Genomic DNA, 21,910 nt, shown 5'->3' on the forward strand with positions numbered 1-21,910 from the left:
TTGTCAGCAGTATAATGACTGATACAAATAAAAAAAAAATACTGAAAGATAACAAGGTCATGGTAACAGGTTATGAAATTTAGCTCCATAAAGAGAAATAAACTAAAAGACAAGCAACATTGCAAACATGAAAATTTCCTCTACAACTTAAGAACCTTTCATCTGATTATAAATTTCTTTGATAACAGGGACCAAGGGGCTGGATATGAAGCTCATACTGAGACTAGCTAGCATGTCTTCTGCAGAGCCACGCCAACTTCTACATCATCTATCCACCCGTCCACCCTGAGAAGGCACATTCAACTGTGCAAATGTGGGAAGCCTGGCCAATACCAATCACGAAAACCACAGAAATCCAATATTAAGTCAAAGTTCAGGCCATAAAACTCGTCTCATGATAGGAGGAGGAGAGGAATTTGAAAACTACCTTATATTGCTGGATTTTAGGCAGTGGACACAGAACCTCCTGTGACTCAGTTCCCAATAAAATGAAGTGAAGTGCTTCACTAAATGATCTACTGCATAAGAATTATCCCTCCAAAACTGTACTTACACCAAATTTTAATGTTCTGATACATACTCTTAATTTTGTATTTGTACTATTACCCATACTCCAATAACACATTCTAAATGGCTCTAATAAAATGTGCTTACTAGGACAAGAGAAGCCTACTACAGCACACATTAATGCAATATTAAAGGCTTCCATAACTGACTTCTGTAGAATTACCTTTACAAAAAGCCTTCTGCACTTGAGGCCTGTTATGCTTTAACACTCAAATCTCTCTGAGATACAAGAACAATGTGCACTACTCATGTGGTAAAATCAAAGGAGGAAGCAAAATCAGCAATTTTATATGTACCCATGTTCCAGAATGTGACTGTTTGTGTGGGAATAAAGAGAACAGAGAACATGTGCAAATTAACACTGCATGTCCTAACAAGGCAACCGTACAATCTATCATCTAAACCCAGACACTCTGGAGGAGTAATATAGTGTGCTATTAATAATGACGCCAGGACAAGAAATGGAAACCAGCCTATCACAGGGAAATCAGAACATATGATTATTCTATATCTAACTGATATTTTGAACAATTCCATTAAAATGCTACTAGCAAAGGAAGCAATGGTGCCTAAGACAAAAGTCCTACTGCAACTAGCGTTGTCATCGGGGAAATAACTGGGCTGAGAATTACTGGCTTCCACTTTATCCACTGACTTTGGATAAGTCCCCTAACCTGTCCAGGCCTCCATTTCCTTACCTGTGGTATAAAGTTACTCTATTTAGTGACTTCTTGTGTTACCTTCAAACTTGAAAATGTTTGTATTCTACCCTAATGTGTCTTTTCCCCAGGTTCTGAAGGTCTCCAAGGAGACCTCATATATCTGTTCCTCTGATGTAAAAGCAAAGGTAGCGTGAAATGAGAAGGCGGGGGGGAAAAGCTCTGATTTTAACTTCTGAGGTGACTGTAACAAATTATAAACTAGATCAACAGACTAAAAATACAAAATTCCAAAAGCATGATATATAAATTATATACTTCTGTTCCATCCAAATTCATTCACCAGAACAGGACTCTGATTTTGAATTTTTTTATTTGTTTTTTTAACTACAGAAAACTCTTACTTGGCTGTCCACAGTCGAGGGTCTGGGAGAGTTAATCCAAAATAGTGACTGCATGCCTACTAACGTTTTAGAAGAAACTGGTAGTTCCTTCAAGGTCTCATACTTGCTCTTCTCAAAGCATTCTGAAAAATACACTCAGCTACTCCTTTTTTTTTTTTTAATGAAAAACTGAATTCTGAACCAGTCACGAATATATCTCAGTTTTACATATCAAGCTAAATATATTCAGAAGCATATGGAACAAAAATTCATATATAGTTTATGAAATGTCTGAAAACTAAAAAAGGAAAACAACACTTTAAAAATGTCAACTTTATGCAAGTATTACCTTGTCATGCCAACCAAAACTCTCAATGTTACAGTCATAGTACCAAAATCTTGGGGTGATGATCAGACACTGCTCCAAGCTATGACAATAAAGGTATCACTTGGTAAATATGGAACCTGGGAGGAATTGCTAGTTTCTATAAGCATTTTAGATACACAAGTAATAACAATTTAAAAACTCTCTCCTGATATAGGAAATTAAAGGGCTCAAAGTAATTTTACAGAGGATCTCTGTATCATGGCAGTTCATGAATTTGGTAAAAACAAATGAAAATATCTGCCACCTGGGATTGACTCAGAAGGGCGAAAAATCAAGAACTTATTATAAAACAACAAAGTTACTCTAAAGAAGCTCCTCAGATTACCCAACAAAAATGCATAATAAAAACTTCTTGCAAAAGGGACTAACATGAACTGCCCTGAGAGTAAAAGTAAACCTTATTACTGAACAGCAAATATCCTTTGGCAATGAGTACTGGAGAAAAGATAAAACTATTTGTCCTTTCACGTTGTTCTTGGAGGATCACTACTGAACTCACTTTTACAAGTATATGTTCACTAATAAAACTATGGTAACTGAAGAGGATGAGGCATATTGTAAATTGTGCATGTCTTTTCTTATGAGGAAATGCAAAGGCTGGGCTACATCCTTGGAGGGGAAATCATTCTACTGAATAAAAGTATTAGTACAAGAAAGCAAAACTGACTTAAAAAAAATGGAGAGGGAAGTAGAATTCTTCCCTCAGGCCACATTTATGGATTAAATTTTAACATAGCACAAAATAATACCTTTATATAATGCATTAAAACAGGATCTTATTAATTAACTTATATGACTAAATGTAAGAAATAATGTTAAATGAAAGGAAAAAAGGAATAGTTCAATAACTAATCTTACTACAACCCAGAAAGTGTCCAATTTGATGTCCTAATTACTTTTTTAAAATAAACTTTATTTTAGAATAGTTTTATATTTACAGAAAAGTTGTAAAGATAGTACAAAACGTTCCCACATTTCAATTTCTTCTACTGTTAACAGCTTACAATAGTCTGATTCATTAGTTACAACCAAGGAAGCAATATTAATACATTATTATTAACTGAAGTCCCACACTCGAATTATATCTCTTTCATCTCTAACCAATATCTTTTTTGTTGTTGTTCCAGGATCCTATCCAGGACATCACATTCCATTTAGTCATTAGGTCTCCTTAGGCTCCTCTAGACTGACAGTTTCTCAGACTTTCCTTGTGTTTGATGACCCTGACAGTTTGAGGAGTGCTGGTTAGGTATTTTGCAGACCTTCAGCTGGAGTTTGTCTGATGTTTTTCTCACAATTTGACTGAGGTTATTGAGTTTGGGGGAGGAAGACCACAGAGATAAAGTGTCATTCCCACCATATCATATCAAGAGTACATGCCATCAACATAACATCACTGTGGATGATAACCTTGATCTCTTGGCTGAGGTAGTGGCTGTCAGGTTTTTGTTTTCTCTTCTTTTCCCTTCCTTTCTCTTCTCTTTCGCCCCTCCTTACCCCCTCCCCACACCTTCCTCCCTCCCCCCTCTCTATTTTTCTCTCTCTCTCTCTCTTTTTCTAACACTTTCTCCAGCATTGTCTTGCTTCCTGCCCCAGCCCTGGAATCAGCTATTTCTCCAAGAAGCAGTAGTTCCTACTTCTGGGGAATGTTATGAGAAACCAAGATCAGAGCACTAGGTGTGCTGATTCCAGCTGCAGTGAGCTTGCTTCTTGGCCCTGGCAGCTGACAGGGCAAGGAAATACATGTTTGTATATTAGCTCACTTCCTTACACAGATCTATAAATAGCTCTGTATGTATCCCTCTGAGTTTATAGTAAACTAGCCATGAGTTCAACCTGTACCACACTGGAAGCTTTAGCCTTGCTTGTCTCTAATCTCCTACTCCAACGATGTGGCTCCCATTTGCCACCCATTTTAAGAGAAGGACACATAGCTAACATGACAGAAAAAAAAAAAATTATGCTCAACTAGAGATGGGTAAGATTAGATAAAAGTCTTCTGAAATAAGTCAGGGAGAAACTTCAACATATATATGTTAGAGAAGTATTTAAGATCCATACATCAATGCAAATCAGATAGTATAGGTAAGTACACTTCAAAATACCACTTTGTACGTCTTAAACATAAATAAGCAACTGTGTGTAAAAACATTTAAAAATGATTACCATTAGATGTGCCGAGTAGAAGGTTAGATTTTTTTTTTAATGTCCAAGGAGGGTTCAAAGTCACACAATATTGTCACTTATTAGTAAGGTACTTCAAAAGACCTTCCTAAAAAAGACCAGCAGGCCTATTGTCCTAGAGCGAGCAGAGTAACTTCAGAAGTGGAAGAGGATGTCCATATACACAAGGCCCATTTATAGTACAGTTATCTCTATTAAGAAGAAACAAAGTGGATAATAAGGAAATATGCCTGACAATCAAAGAACTCCCAGTTCTGTGCTTATGGTTTTCTGCCTACGGCCAAGAGATTTTTATTCAGTAGGTTGGTAAACTTTAGTATGATGATAGATTATTTCATACTTCAGTTTATTATCACACAAGATGAAAAAGTAAATTGTTTCTCATCAACAAGCATATTTTCTCCCATCAGTTTGTGGACTCACTTGTCTCAGAGCTTTCTAGATAATGTCCTTTTCTCCCCCTAACATTTCCTTGTCTATTACTTCTTCAATAGCCCCCAGACATCCTTATCTCTTCCACTCTTGGCAGCAATGGCCAAGTGTGCTTGGCAAACAGATGTGCAGAGGTATAGTTAGCTCTGGAATGCCTACAGACATTCCTACACTCTTTTGGACTAGAGTTCTAGGCAAAAACCTAGAGCAGCCCCATTTGTATTGATAAAGCATACATAAAACCAAACCATTTTCCTATCTTCAGTTGGAATCACTGTTTTGGCAGATCCCATTGGTACCCTGCCCTGATCCCTTTACCCTTCCTTATCCCTTCAGAGTACCAGGCTTGACTTGCAACTGTCAGGGCCTTTGTCGGATTGTCCTCTCCCTGTTGGAGGCTGCTCTGTCACCAGCATGGGAGGCTGCAGGCAGCAGAGAGCAGCCCCCAGTCAAGTAACTGACTCCCTTACCCCTTGCCTGGGTTAACTCAGGTGAGTGTTTTAAACCAGTTCCTAGTTCCAAGGAGTTTTAATAAAACTCCAGCGGCTCATACTGGTATCTGGTTTGATAACATGCCCCCTTCAATACTGTCTTCCCTTTCCTGTCTCATGTGCCCACTCCCTATAGTGGTTCCTTCACCTTCCAAATTAACTGCTTCCCTCAAATTCTTGTCTCAGGGTCTTCTCAGGAAATCTAACCATTTCAATATCTATGTATTTCTACTCTTTAAAGAATGTTAAGAGCAAGCAAGCTTGGTCACAGCAGCATTATCAGTCAGGAGAACTTAGATTCTGAGGTAAACTATACCTGGATTCAAATCCTGATATTGCCACATACAATATGTACCACCCGAAGCAACTTATTTAACTCCTTTAACCTTTAGTTTCCACATCTTTACAATGGGTTTGCCTGTGGGCTAAATGATATAATACATGCAACACTCTTAGTACTCAAATAACATTTGTCAAAATCACACACCTTACTGCCCATATTAAGAAGGTTTCACCAATATATTTACTATTCCAGGAGACTCTTGCCTAGGAACATAAAAGTTGTGAATAACTTTACTGTTGAGTCCAAAAACTTAAAAGACCCCATCAGCTTTTCAATAGAAAGCATGATAACTCCAGGATTCTTTGCACCCCTTACCTCTTAAAATCCTCATATTGCTATTTTCACCTCTCAACTTAGGTTTACCCAATCCTAACCAAGATCCACATGGAAAGACCTGTCTGAAACCAAACTTTGAAATCTCAACACACATCTCAACTTCGACCTTCTGGCTAGAAGAGACCACTCTGATCGATGATAGAGGTAGTGTTTCCCGTTTCCTTCCATAAGTCATAAACTTGACTTGGTCTTATCAAGAGGCTGATGATGCCAGTATTCAACATCCCTTAGATGAATGTCACAGTAGCACCTTTTCTCTTAAGATTGTGCCATCATTCTTCAATTTACTCAGAACTTAGGAAAGGCTGAATTTTACTCCTTAAATTTTCCAACAAATAGTAATCAAGATTTCTTCACATTTTTGTGTTTCTGTTGTTGTTCTCTTGCTCTCAAGAATTCTGGACAGACAGCTCTTCCAAAAATGGCTGAAAAGTGAAGAAAAGCTGCACCAAATATATCAAATACATGGCCAATGGTTAATTTAAGCCTTTCAGTCAAAGAGCCCGGTGTTCTGTGCCTATGTCTGTGCTGGACTTCCTACAAAATTGCTGCTAATTTAGCATCAGAGAAGACGTAACTGTTTTTGCCAGAAATTGTGAAAAGGTAAAATGTATCATTCATACCTTTATCTGACTCAGATTCTTTTATGACCAACACTTAGAATCTGCAATAAGTTCACGTAGGTTACCAAGTGATAAAATTAGTTGGTCTTTTTAAGTGTTGAAATCCCAGTTGCCACTTGATTAGTCCAAGATCTCTAACATGCCAAAGCAGAGATAACCTAGCTGGGCTGGTCCCGAACTGACTGAGTTACGTTAAGACCATACTCACCACCCTATGTACAGCACTATCTACCAATTTTCTTGGTCAGTAAATCATAAGTATAAATCTTCCCTTTAGAAAATTTCCTAGTATAAACAAACTTCTTTGATTATGGACAATGACTTCTCAATAAATTTTTTAAATTTTAATAATTCAAAGCTACAAAAAGTGACTCTGTATGTGTGCACGTGTGTGCTCACACACAGTTATTTTTTTAACCACTGAAAGTACGTTGGAGTCATCATGCCCCTTTAGCCCCTCAGTGCACACTTCTTCAGAACAACCACATTCACTTATATGACCACGATGAAATTATCAAAATCAGGAAATTAAATACTGACATAGTTAATACTATCTAATCTATAGACCTTATTCAAATTTCTCAGTTAGGCCAAAACACAATGTCTCTTTATAAGTTCTTTTGCCTAGAACTAAAATGCACAAATACATATTTTTAAAATAATCATCTGAAGATTCTTCTAAATAAAAGTATGACTACTATTCATCTCTACATGAAGATAAAGCTTCCTCTAAAGGGTCATAATCAAAAGCATCTTTTCTTATAATGTAGCATTCAATAAAAATGCATTTTTTTCTGCTTGCCAAAAACTCAGGGAACAAAAGCTCTCTTTTTTTCATTAAGAAGAACAATAAGTTAATTTACAGAAATCTGGACAAGTCTCTTTAACTCCCAGAAATCACCTAGCAAGAAGTTGTACAAAAATAATAAAATTCTAATCAATTTGCTTATCATCTGTCTTCAGGTTGGCAACAGAGAATCAATATGGCATTCATAATTCAAATTCTAAAAAAAGTACTTACTTAAGAGTTAAGAATCAAGTTAGCAACAAAACAGTTTCATTCTAATAATTATCTGGATTGGATATACCTACTGGGTCTTAAAATAACATCTTAGTTGTCAGTCTGAATATTGTTCTAATACAAAGAAAACTAATATCTTTATTCAACAATCTAATAGTAAGATCTATACTCTGTAGTAAAGCATGACTGCATGAGTTCAGAAATATTCACAATATATTTGTTCTCACATTAGACCTAAAATAGTGTCACTTTTTCTCTTAAAAGAAAAAGAGTAAAAAATCATAAAAAATTATAAAATACTATGATCTTTTTGTTTTAAAAATGTTCACCTATCTATCCATCTGTCCATACCTCTATCCTTAGAAGGATCTACATATTAAAATGTTAACATGAAATTATTTCTGGTTGATAAAATTCAGGAATTTTATTCTTTTTGTTTACCTAAATTTTCTATTCTTCACAACATACATGCATAACATCTAATTTAAAGGGGTTTTGAAAATTTGGGGTTTTACAATGAAAGCAACAAAACTATCATAAAAAGAAAATGAGAAGATTTTTTTAAAAAATGAAAGGGATAAAGACAGAAACACTTTAATATATGAGGAATAACCATGACTCTAGAAGGTTCACTCATGATCTGAAAAGAACAAGTGGTAAAAGAACACAGGTAACTTACCAACTATCACACTCATCAAAAATAACAGGATTATAGGGGGGCGGAGCAAGATGGCGGAGGAGTAGGAGACCTGGATTTCCTCTGGTCTCAGGAATTCAGCTGAATAGGGATCAAACCATTCTGAACACCTACGAACTCAACAGGAGATCGAAGAAGAGAGTAGCAACAACTCTCTTAACAGAGAAACAACCACTTACTGGAAGGTAGGACGTGCGGAGAAGTGAATCGGAGGCAATATTCGGGAGGATAGACGACGAGGGAGGGGGCCTCCATCGGCCACTTCTGGCAAGTGATAGAGCCACGGAGCACAAAATCGGAACTTTTAAGAAGTCGGCTCCGCTGAGGGACGCCGCTCCAGTGGCTAAGCGGGGGGTGGGGGGGTGGAACCCTCGCGGGATAGTGTGGTCTCAGGACCCTCAGGGTCACAGAAAGACCGGGGGTGCCTGAGTGCAGCAGAGCTCCCAGGTATTGGAGCAGGGAAACCAGCTGCAGAGACAGAGCCGAGGCGCGGGCTCTCAGTTCGGGGTTGCCATAAACTGTGATCAGTTTATGATCACAGGCCCAGTCGGGCCACTGCTCCTCCAGCAGGGACCCAACAAGTGGCAGAGCTGGGGAGACTCCCCTTCCTCCCCGGGGAGGAGCGGCGCGGGAGCGCACCGCAGGGATCTGCTGGGTTTGGAGACTCCACACGGAGTCAGGTACCAGAGACAGAAACTCTCAGTCACAGGCGGGGGGTGAGCACGGAGTGTGGCCGGAGACCAGGGAGCCGGGAGTGACTACTTTTCTCTGAGGGCGCACTGAAGAGCGGGGCCCCGAGTTCTCAGCACCTCCAGGTGGAGATTGGGAGGCCACCATTTTCACTCTGGTCCTCCAAAGCTCTACTGAGAGCAAACCCCAGCAGATTGCTTAGCCCAGACCGACAAGGACGGGGCAATTCCGCCTCCGGCAAAGACATTTGGGAACCACGGCAACAGGCCCCTCCCCCAGAAGATCAGCACAACAGCCAGCAAGCCAAGACCAAGTTTACCGATCAAGGAGAACGGGAAAACTCCAGCGCTAGGGGAATACTGCATATAGAATTCATGGCTTTTTTTTTACCATGATTCATTAGTTTTTCAAAGTTAATTTTTTTAACTGTTTTTTTTTTTAATTTTTCTTTTTCCCTTTTTCAACCAACATCTTATCAATCCCTTTTTTAAAAAAAACATTTTTTATTTTTCATTTTTAGAGTCATATTTTATCCCTTCATTGTACTTACCCTTATTTTTGGCATATATATATATATATATATAAGTTCTTCTCTCTTTAAAATTTTGAGATGCAGTTTCTTCTAACAGATCAAAATATACCCTAAATACTAGTGTATGGCTTTGTTCTAGTCTCCTGCCTGATCACATTCTCTCCCTTTTTTCTTTTCTTTTTTTTTTTAAATCTTCTTTCTTTTTTCAAACAACTTCTTATCAATTCCTTTTATAAAATCTTTTATAATTTTCATCTTTACAGTCACCTTCCATCCTTTCATTGTATCAACCCTTATTTTGTACATATTTAAGTCATTCTTCCTCTAAAATTTTAGGAAGCACTTTTTTCTAACAGACCAAAATACGCCCAAAATCTACTGTGTGCAACTAATCTATGCACTAGCCTGATCATATTTGATCATACTATGTTTTTGTTGTATTGTTCTGTTTTTGTTTTTATCTTTTTCTTTTTGTTTTTTGGTTTTTTCTCTTTCTTTTTTCTTTCTTTCCCTTTCTTTTCCCCTGGTTTCAGGTCTTTTCTGATGTGTATAGAGTACAATTGCTGGGGACGTTGTTAACCTGTTAGCATTTTGTTCTCTCATTCATCTATTCTCCTCTGGACAAAATGACAAGACAAAAAAAGTCACCTCAGCAAAAAGAACAAGAGGTAGTACCGTCAGCCAGGGACCTACTCATTACGGACATTAGTATGATGTCGGACCTAGAGTTCAGAATCATGACTTTAAAGATACTAGCTGGGCTTGAAAAAAGCATAGAAGTTATTAGAGAAACCCTTTCTGGAGAAATAAAAGAACTAAATTCTAACCAAATTGAAATCAAAAAGGCTATTAACGAGGTGCAATCAAAAATGGGGGCACTAACTGCTAGGAAAAATGAGGCAGAAGAGAGAATCAGCAGTATAGAAGACCAAATGATGGAAAATAAAGAGGCTGAGAAAAAGAGAGAGAAACAACTACAGGATCACGAGGGCAGAATTCGAGAGATAAGCAATACAATAAGACAAAACAACATTAGAATAATTGGGATCCCAGAAGAAGAAAGAGAGAGAGGGGCAGAAGGTATATTGGAGCAAATAATAGCAGAGAACTTCCCTAATGTGAGGAAGGAAACAGGCATCAAAATCCAGGAGGCACAGAGAACCCTTCTCAAAATCAATAAAAATAGGTCAACACCCCGACATCTAATAGTACAACTTACGAGTCTTAGAGACAAAGAGAAAATCCTGAAAGAAGCTCGGGAGAAGAGATATGTAACCTACAATGGTAGAAATATTAGATTGGCAACAGACCTATCCACAGAGGCCTGGCAGGCCAGAAAGGACTGGCATGATATCTTCAGAGCACTGAACGAGAAAAATATGCAGCCAAGAATACTATATCCAACTAGGCTGTCATTGAAAATAGAAGGAGAGATAAAAAGCTTCCAGGACAAACAAAAACTAAAGGAATTTGCAACCACGAAACCAGCCCTACCAGAAATATTGAAAGGGGTCCTCTAAGCAAAGAGACTAAAAGCAGCATAGAACAGAAAGGAACACAGACAATATACAGTCACAGTCACCTTACAGGCAATACAACGGCACTAAATTTATACCTTTCAATAGTTACCCTGAATGTAAACGGGCTAAATGCCCCAATCAAAAGACACAGGCTATCAGATTGGATTAAAAAACAAGACCCATCAATATGCTGTCTGCAAGAGACTCATTTTAGACCCAAAGACACCTCCAGATTGAAAGTAAAGGGGTGGAAAACCATTTACCATGCTAATGGACACCAAAAGAAAGCTGGGGTGGCAATCCTTATATCAGACACATTAGATTTTAAAACAAAGAATGTAATAAGAGATGAAGAAGGACACTATATCCTACTTAAAGGGTCTATCCAACAAGAAGATCTAACAATTGTAAATATCTATGCCCCTAACGCGGGAGCAGCCAATTATATAAGGCAATTAATAACAAAAGCGAAGAAACACATTGACAACAATACAATAATAGTGGGGGACTTTAACACCCCCCTCACTGAAATGGACAGATCATCTAAGCAAAAGATCAACAAGGAAATAAAGACTTTAAATGACACACTGGACCAGATGGACTTCACAGACATATTCAGAACATTCCATCCCAAAGCAACGGAATACACATTCTTCTCTAGTGCCCATGGAACATGATCACATCCTAGGTCACAAATCAGGTCTCAACCGGTACCAAAAGATTGGGATCATTCCCTGCATAATTTCAGACCACAATGCTTTGAAACTAGAACTCAATCACAAGAGGAAAGTCGGAAAGAACTCAAATACATGGAGGCTAAAGAGCATCCTACTGAAGAATGAATGGGTCAACCAGGAAATTAAAGAAGAATTTAAAAAATTCATGGAAACCAATGAAAATGAAAACACAACTGTTCAAAATCTTTGGGATACAGCAAAGGCAGTCCTGAGAGGAAAGTATATAGCAATACAAGCCTTTCTCAAGAAACAAGAAAGGTCTCAAATACACAACTTAACCCTACACCTAAAGGAGCTGGAGAAAGAACAGCAAATAAAGCCTAAACCCAGCAAGAGAAGAGAAATAATAAAGATCAGAGCAGAAATCAATGAAATAGAAACCAAAAGAACAGTAGAACAGATCAACGAAACTAGGAGCTGGTTCTTTGAAAGAATTAACAAGATTGATAAACCCTTAGCCAGACTTATCAAAAAGAAAAGAGAAATGACCCAAATCAACAAAATCATGAATGAAAGAGGAGAGATCACAACCAACACCAAAGAAATACAAACAATTCTAAGAACATATTATGAGCAACTCTATGCCAGCAAATTAGATAACCTGGAAGAAATGGGTGCATCCCTAGAGATGTATCAACTACCAAAACTGAACCAGGAAGAAATAGAAAACCTGAACAGACCTATAACCACTAAGGAAATTGAAGCAGTCATCAAAAACCTCCCAACAAACAGAAGCCCAGGGCCAGATAGTTTCCCAGGGGAATTCTATCAGACACTTAAAGAAGAATTAATACCTATTCTCCTGAAACTGTTCCAAAAAATAGAAATGGAAGGAAAACTTCCAAACTCATTTTATGAGGCCATCATTACCTTGATCCCAAAACCAAAGACCCCATCAAAAAGGAGAATTACAGACCAATATCCTTGATGAACATGGATGCACAAATTCTCACCAAAATACTAGCCAATAGGATCCAACAGTACATTAAAAGAATTATTCACCATGACCAAGTGGGATTTATCCCTGGGCTGCAAGGTTGGTTCAACATCTGCAAATCAATCAATGTGATACAATACATTAACAAAAGAAAGAACAAGAATCATATGATCCTCTCAATAGATGCAGAGAAAGCATTTGACAAAGTACAGCATCCTTTCTTGATCAAAACTCTTCAGAGTATAGGGATAGAGGGTACATGCCTCAATATCATAAAAGCCATCTATGAAAAACATACAGCGAATATCATTCTCAATGGGGAAAAGCTGAGAGCTTTTCCCCTAAGGTCAGGAACGCGACAGGGATGTTCACTCTCACCACTGCTATTCAACATAGTATTAAAAGTCCTAGCCACAGCAATCAGACAAAAAAAGAAATCAAAGGCATCCAAATCGGAAAAGAAGAAGTCAAACTCTCACTCTTTGCAGATGATATGATACTGTATGTGGAAAACCCAAAAGCCTCCACCCCAAAACTGCTAGAACTCATACAGGAATTCAGTCAAGTAGCAGGCTATAAAATCAATACACAGAAATCAGTGGCATTCCTATACACCAACAACAAGACAGAAGACAGACAAATCAAGGAGTCGATCCCATTTACAATTGCACCCAAAACTGTAAGATACCTAGGAATAAATTTAACCAAAGAGGCAAAGGATCTGTACTCAGAAAACTATAAAATATTCATGAAAGAAATTGAAGAAGACACAAAGAAATGGAAAAACGTTCCATGCTCATGGATTGGAAGAACAAACATTGTGAAGATGTCAATGCTACCTAGAGCAATCTACACATTCAGTGCAATCCCCATCAAAATACCATCCACTTTTTTCAAAGAAATGGAACAAATAATCCTAAAATTTGTATGGAACCAGAAGAGACCCCGAATAGCCAGAGGAATATAGAAAAAGAAAAGCAAAGCTGGCGGCATCACAATTCCGGACTTCCAGCTCTATTACAAAGCTGTCATCATCAAGACAGTATGGTACTGGCACAAAAACAGACACAGAGATCAATGGAACAGAATCGAGAGCCCAGAAATGGACCCTCAACTCTACGGTCACCTCATCTTCGACAAAGCAGGAAAGAATGTCCAATGGCAAAAAGACAGTCTCTTCAACAAATGGTGTTGGGAAAATTGGACAGCCACATGCAGAAGAATGAAACTGGACCATTTCCTTACACCACACACAAAAATAGACTCCAAATGGTTGAAAGACCTAAACGTGAGACAGGAGTCCATCAAAATCCTAAAGGAGAACACAGGCAGCAACCTCTTCGACCTTAGCTGCAGCCACTTCTTCCTAGAAACATCGCCAAAGGCAAGGGAAGCCAGGGCAAAAATGAACTATTGGGATTTCATCAAGATAAAAAGCTTTTGCACAGCAAAAGAAACAGTCCACAAAACCAAAAGACAATCAACAGAATGGGAGAAGATATTTACAAATGACATATCAGATAAAGGGCTAGTATCCAAAATCTATAAAGAACTTATCCAACTCAACACCCAAAGAACAAATGATCCAATCAAGAAATGGGAGGAAGACATGAACAGACATTTTTCCAAAGAAGACATCCAAATGGCCAACAGACACATGAAAAAGTGCTCAACATCGCTCGGCATCAGGGAAATCCAAATCAAAACCTCCATGAGATACCACCTCACACCAGTCAGAATGGCTAAAATTAACAAGTCAGGAAACGACAGATGTTGGCAGGGATGCGGAGAAAGGGGGACCCTCCTAAACTGTTGGTGGGAATGCAAGCTGGTGCAGCCACTCTGGAAAAGAGTATGGAGGTTCCTCAAACAGTTGAAAATAGAGCTATCATACGATCCAGCAATTGCACTACTGGGTATTTACCACAAAGATACAAATGTAGGGATCCGAAGGGGTACGTGCACCCCAGTGTTTATAGCAGCAATGTCCACAATAGCCAAACTGTGGAAAGAGCCAAGATGTCCATCGACAGATGAGTGGATAAAGAAGTGGTATATATACACAATGGAATATTATGCAGCCATCAAAATGAATGAGATCTTGCCATTTGCAACGATGTGGTTGGAACTGGAGGGTGTTATGCTGAGTGAAATAAGTCAATCAGAGAAAGACATGTATTATATGACCTCACTGATATGAGGAATTCTTAATCTCAGGAAAGAAACTGAGTGTTGCTGGAGTGGTGGGGGGTGGGAGGGATGGGGTGGCTGGGTGATAGACATTGGGTAGGGTATGTGCTATGGTGAGCGCTGTGAATTGTGCAAGACTGTTGAATCACAGATCTGTACTTCTGAAACAAATAATGCTAAAATATGTTAAAAAAAAGAAAAAAGAAGAAGATAGCAGGAGGGGAAGAATGAAGGGGAGTAAGTCGGAGGGGGAGACATACCATGAGAGACGATGGACTCTGAAAAACAAACTGAGGGTTCTAGAGGGGAGGAGGGATGGGTTAGCCGGGTGATGGGTATTCAAGAGGGCACATTCTGCGTGGAGCACTGGGTGTTATGCACAAACAATGAATCATGGAACACTACATCAAAAACTAATGATGTAATGTATGGTGATTAACATAACAATAAAAAATTTTTAAAAATAACAGGATTATGGAATTTTAGGGTTGGAAAAGATCACCATAAGGGTACTGACCTTCCAACATACCTCAGTAAGTAAATAAATAAATAATAAATAAAGGTGACTTACCTCTAATACGCTAAGAGTCTACTAAAAGCATTTGGTTGTGATGGGTACCCTTCTCCCTTTGAATTCTTTTCCTAATTTCTATGGTGCTAATTACCTCAATCGACTGAGTATCTCTTTTGACTATTTAGGTTCTGTAATCACTAAATAACACTGGAATTAACCAGTGGATCACTATACTTCATGTCAGTCTTCTGCCAGGTTACCACCAACCAGTATTATGACATTCTTTTTAAGTTTCCAACTAGGTGATGAAATTATATTTGAAGTGAGTCAGAGACCTTATTCATACTCAGATACTATATTTCAAAAACCTAAGACAGGGGTGCCTGGGTGGCTCAGTCTTTAAGTGTCTGCCTCCGGCTCGGGTCATGATCCCAGGGTCCTGGGATCAAGCCCCGCATCAGGCTCCCTGCTCTGTGGGGAGCCTGCTTTTCCTTCTCCTACGCCCCCTGCTTGTGTTCCCTCTCTAGCTATGTCTCTCTCTGTCAAATAAATAAATAAAATCTTAAAACAAACAAATACCTAAGGCAACACTGATGGCAAAATGAGCCATTATTTTATGTCACTCAGAAAAAATCGAGGTCAAGTCAACTATGATATAAGACTTCCTGGGGCATCTGGGTGGCTCAGTTGGTTAAGTGACTGCCTCTTGGTTTCAGCTCAGATCATGATCTCATGGGTCATGAGATAGAGCCCCACATCAGGTTCTGCGCTCAGCAGGGAGTCTGCTTTAAGAGTCTCTTCCTCTGCCCCTCCCCCACTCTCTCTCTCAATGAACAAATAAATCTTTTTAAAAAAGACTTCCTTTTCACTTAGAATTTTAAATTTACATATCTAGAGAGTTCTATAATTGTATGTAAACATACGTTTTTATTTTATACCATTGTGCATATATAAAAAAAAGAACTGACATAAACTGGTTAAAGTATTCCCAAAATGTCTTCAGATTTGGAGCCTGACTCCTCTTCATCACATTCTGACTATCTATGAAGTCTGAGTTTTCCCTCACAAAGTTACCGTCTGTACTACCAACAGCACCAGAGATACAGCATTTCTCAAAAATACTTGACTACTGTCTCCAGGAATTTCATCTAAGCTACTGACATCCACTCTGCAAATTCATTTCCTAAATTTGTCTCTTTCCTCAATCACATCACATGTGACTAGAAGCAGCTTCTTTTCAAAGACATCAAGAAGGGTCTGACAAATTGATGTGGGACACACTGACAACAGTCTTCTGCAACATGTGAATCAGTCGTGTTGTTATTACTTTGAAATTTCTTCTATTTATTAGAAGGGACTTAACCATTTATCCTTTATTCAGTTGGTCAGGTAACAGAAAATCCTTTGCACATAGTTCATTAACAAAATTATAACAAGTCTTCAGACTTGTGGGTATCTTTCTTTCCTACGTCCTGTAAATCACTTGACTCTTTTTCAAGAATGGAATTGCAGCATTCATCCAATGATGAATATTAACTTGCTAACATCAAACTTACACTGTGCTGCACTTTCTTCATACATTTTTCTTTTTTTCTCTCATTACTTTGTGGAAGGTATTTTAAATGACAAACCAATGTAATGCTAACAATGCATGTAACTCAAGTGAAATGACAGTCTGAAGAGCCATGATGCTCACAAACTGGTAAATACATCACAACCACAACTTGGTGGGTAGCAACTGTAAGACACCATTGATTATAATACATATCACAATTTCAGACATTAAAATGTAAACAGAAAATGTTATGTCTTACAATCAATAAATCATTCACTAAGTGAAGGTCTAGTAGTAGCAGACTAGTGGTAAACCCTTGGCAGGAAATTTTTCTGAAAATGAGTGACAGACTCAATTCTTAAGGACTTTGATAGATAATTATAGTAATGACAAAGATACTCAAATAACTAAATACAGGAAAGGATTTAATTTAGATAAATTGCTATGGAATTCAGATACACTGTTACAGGAATTCATAGAAGCAGAAAATACTTCCTGCTTAGTGGGAAGAATGAGAGAAAAAGAGACTAGCAGAAGGGCTGAAAGGGGCCATCCAAGAACAAACCCAAGGGATGACTGGCAAAGCAATGTCTTAGAGGAGGTAGATGAATTTATCTTAAGAAATAATATGTCTCCTTTACAGCAGCATTATTTTCAATAGCCAAGATATGGAAGCAGCCCAAGTGTCCATCAATTGATGAAAGGATAAAGAAGGTGTGGGGATGGGTTAGCCTGGTGATGGGTATTAAAGAGGGCACGTTCTGCGTGGAGCACTGGGTGTTATGCACAAACAATGAATCATGGAACACTACATCAAAAACTAATGATGTAATGTATGGTGATTAACATAACAATAAATAAAAAGAAGGTGAGTGTGTGTGTGTGTGTGTGTGTGTGTGATGGAATATTATTCAGCCATAAAGAAGAATGAAATCTTGCCATTTGCAACAACCTGCAGTTTAATGCTAAGTGAAATAACTCAGAAAAAGACAAATACCATATGATTTCACTCCTATATGGAACTGAAGAAACAAAACAAATGAACAAAGGAAAAAAAGAGACAAACTGAGAAACAGACTCATAACTATAGAGAACAAACTGATGGTTACAAGAATGGAGGCAGGCAGGGGGAGGAATGAAACAGATGCAGAGGGTTAACAGTACACTTAGCATGACGAGCACTAAGCAATGTATAAAATTGTATACTATACTGTACATCTGAAACTAATATAACACCCTATGTTAACTATACTGGAATTAAAATTAAAAACGTAATAAAAAATTTTTTTCAAAGAAATGTCTTTTTCTCACTGCCAGGAAAAATTTTTTAGAAATGTCTTAAGAAATACATCTTTCTCTTATGATAAACAGGAAAGGAGAGATCAGAAATTACAAAAAACCTTAGAAGGGAAAAGAAGAGCTGGAGGCAGGTCAGATTAGCTGGCCTTGGTGAACTGCAGACATGGCGTCCATCAACGGTGAGGAAACACAGGCAACTGGTGTGGAAGAGGTGCCATGGGAAATGCAACAAAGAGTAACTAAGAAGACTATGCCTCACCAGTCAGCGCCCAGCTCAGGCCAGATTAAATGAATTTTGAATGGAACTAATTAGCCCAGGCTCACAGCTTTCTCAAGCAAAGTTCAGAACAGAAATAGGGAGGGGAAAAAAAAAAAGAAAAAAAGATAACCTGTGGAATTTATTCTATGATATGGCTGAAGATTCAGAATGAAGGAGATACGATATCCAGCCAGAGTCCCAATTTTTGCAGCATTACTGAAGGAAATGTAACTGATTTCAACTTTATAAAAGTAGAATAAACACAATTATCAAGATTCTCAAATCTATTACCTCCATTCATCTTTCCAACAGATCTGAAATATGATATTTTTATGTTTTTATATGTTTATATGTCAAGACATCAAACTCACCCTACTAACCAGGCTCTCACCACCAAATACATAAATACACATCTGCTGCCATGTATTTCCTCCTACAATTTCTCCCATTCCCCCACTTCAAATTCAAACTCACCCTGGCATTCCCAGACATGCATTCTGGGACTATGGTTAAAAATGAACTCTTACTCCCCTGAACTCTGATTTTCCTCCATTTTTACCTTGCATTCCTCCACGACTTGTATTTAAAAATAAATACTGCCTACTGGACTTGCAGGAACAGCCTGATGTTGAGAAACCGGGCAGCAGTATCATGTCCTCAGACAAAACGGGACAACATGCAAGTCACTTACCCAACTTGAGATATGTTACTGACCTTGAAAACATTAGGGATGAGGTGAGAAGATTTTCCCCTCCTAATACCCGACCCTGAATAATTTGAAATAGTTTCCCAAGAATCCTAGGAAAGCAGAGGGTCTTTGGGTATACTCTTAAAATAAATTTAATTTGATGGGTTTCAGTTTAGACATAGTCTATCATTCTACAGCACTGTTAATTTTTAAATGAAGAAATATCAAAGATTAAATAATTTTTAAAACACATTCACATGCTGATGGTAGCATTTAAAATTGGTATAATTCACTCAGAAGGCAGCAACACCTACCACTGTCAAAACAGTGTTAAAAATAATTTATTAGGGGGTGCCCGGGTGGCTCAGTCGTTAAGCGTCTGCCTTTGGCTTGGGTCCTGATCCCAGCGTCCTGGGATCGAGCCCCTCATCAGGTTCCCTGCTCCGCGGGAAGCCTGCTTCTCCCTCTCCCACTCCCCCTGCTTGTGTTCCCTCTCTCGCTGTGTCTCTGTCAAATAAATGAATAAAATCTTAAAAAAAAAAAAATAATAATAATAATTTATTAGAAACAAAAGACTCTATATAGAGAGAGCTTTACCACAGTTTTAGGGGTGTAAATAGAACACTGGGAAAAATGTAGATGTCTAACAGAAACTGAAGAATCTGGTCATTTACGGTACAGAACTAGAGGAGAATGCTGCACCCACTGAAAAACAGCTATAAAGATGAGGTAGAAACAGGTACAAATGGTTTATGAGATAAAATGAAATGCCAGACCACAAATTTATATACATATACATATATATGCATATATTGTATACATATATACAATGATTTAACTCTATGTAATCTTTTAAAAATACATCAACTTTCAAAAATCCTTTTTTTTTTTTAGATTTTGTCAGAGAGAGAGAGAGAGAAGGAGACAGAGCACAAGCAGGGAGAGCGGCAGGCAGAGGGAGAAGCAGGCTCCCCGCTGAGCAGAGAGTCAGATGCGGGACTCGATCCCAGAACCCTGGGATCATGACCTGAGCTGAAGGCAGACGCTTAACCAACTGAGCCACCCAGGCATCCCTTAAAAATATCTTAAAAAATCATTTGGAAAAACCACTCTCCTCCAAATCTCTCATTTTTAAAGCTTCCCCATCCATTCTTACTTGTTCAGTTAAATTATTCTTTCTTGTTTTACTCTCCTATGCATTGTCTTTCTGGTCATTTCTATGTTCTAGTACAGCTGTCTTTATCTTCTTCACTCACTGTCTTGACAAAAACACCACTGCTTATCATGCTCTCTTTTCCAACTCCAAGAAAAATATCCAGGGCCACTGTAATACTCTCCCACATGCTTCCCTGCTTGCTATCCACGTGCAAGTTACAAAGCAGAACAGGAGACTAAAGTGGAAGAACAATGAACTGCCCCAGGCCTCAAAGTTATTTTCTAATTATTTTTGCCTATCTACCTTAGCCTGCGCAGGAAATAGAAATTTAAAATAATCAAGTAATATAGGTTTCTTACCTCTTGAATGAGTCTGAATCTGAAGAAGAAAGAGCTTCTTCTTGAATATCAGTACAGCTGGAAGAATCATCTGGTCTATCAGACTCCATTCTCCCTGGGGATTCCAGTTTTGACTGAGAGAAGTGGTTTGTTACGGGGGAAGTATCTGAGACTTTCATTTTTTTATCTTCCTGTTCTAAAAAGGAAAAAGGAAAGAAAAAAACATTTAAGAGTACCAAAAAATCTACGACCTCTCTATGTTTATTATTTCTACAACATTCAATGTTGTTATTTATACTTAGTAAAATGGAAGTTTATGTAACATTGATTCCAAAACTCTAGCAACAGAGAATAAGAATCAACACTACTATGTGCCATCTAATTATACTGTCCACCCCATGTATTTCCATTTTAATTAATTTAAAAACAAAATTTCCTGGGCGCCTGGGTGGCTCAGTTGGTTAAGCGTCTGCCTTCGGTTCAGGTCATGATCTGAGAGTCCTGGGATCGAACCTGTGTCATCAGGCTCTGTGCTCAGCAGGGAGTCTGCTTCTCCCTCTCCCTCTGCCTACCGCTCCCCCTGCTTGTGCTCTCGCTCACTCACTCTCTCAAATAAACAAATAAATCTTTAAAAAATAAAAACAAAATTTTCTTTTAAAACCAGGCATAGTGAACCGTGTAATTCTAATGAGGCTTCTATTTACAGTATTACTAAAGAATTCCTGCATATTTCACAGATCAGAGAAAACTGACAAACATATGAAGCATAACAAAAAAGGATTAAAAATTCAATTAACAAGAGAACCATGGGCTTGGGGCACCTGAGTGACTGTCAGTTGAGCGTCTGACTCTTGATTTCAGCTCGGGTCATGATCTCATGGGTCCTGGGATCAAGCCCCGTGTTGGGCTCCATGCCCCTCCTCCCACTCTTGTGCTCGCTCTCTCTCTCTCAAATAAATACACAAATAAATTTAAAAAAATAAAAGAAAGAACTATGATATTTGTCACTGACTACTATGTGGTAGTGAATCCATCTGGATATTTCTCTTAGTCCACTAAATAGAATCTAATATTCAATATGAAAAAGGAAAACTAATCAGACATAACTAGTATATCTGTTTGATCTAATACATGTCATATTTCTATGTATCCCTTGTCGTATTCTGAATTTCTGAGGTTTCTTGCTGCAGATAAAATTAAGGGAAGTTGGAGGCATGCAGACAGTGTTTGCAAGAATGTGACATACAGGTATGACCAAAGATCTGCAAATACAAGTGCAGAAAATAATATCCATGAAGGATTCCTCAGTGCCCAGGACTCTCCCTCACGACCTGTTTCAGGACTCTGCTAGGATTTCAGGTGCACTGGAGT

At 38.3% G+C, this 21,910-nt stretch overlaps 1 protein-coding gene across 1 annotated transcript in view; it reads right to left on the reverse strand.

Annotated features, from left to right (window-relative positions):
• Window positions 1-21,910, reverse strand: part of RAD18 (RAD18 E3 ubiquitin protein ligase) — a 109,681-nt gene that overhangs the window by 20,394 nt on the left and 67,377 nt on the right. Inside the window, exon 11 of the mRNA XM_027584941.2 lies at window positions 20,561-20,735. Coding sequence (XP_027440742.1) covers window positions 20,561-20,735 — 175 coding nt within the window. The remainder of the gene's footprint in view (window positions 1-20,560; window positions 20,736-21,910) is intronic.

Source organism: Zalophus californianus, chromosome 1 (assembly GCF_009762305.2).
Source record: "Zalophus californianus isolate mZalCal1 chromosome 1, mZalCal1.pri.v2, whole genome shotgun sequence".
NCBI classification, from domain to species: Eukaryota; Metazoa; Chordata; class Mammalia; order Carnivora; family Otariidae; genus Zalophus; species Zalophus californianus.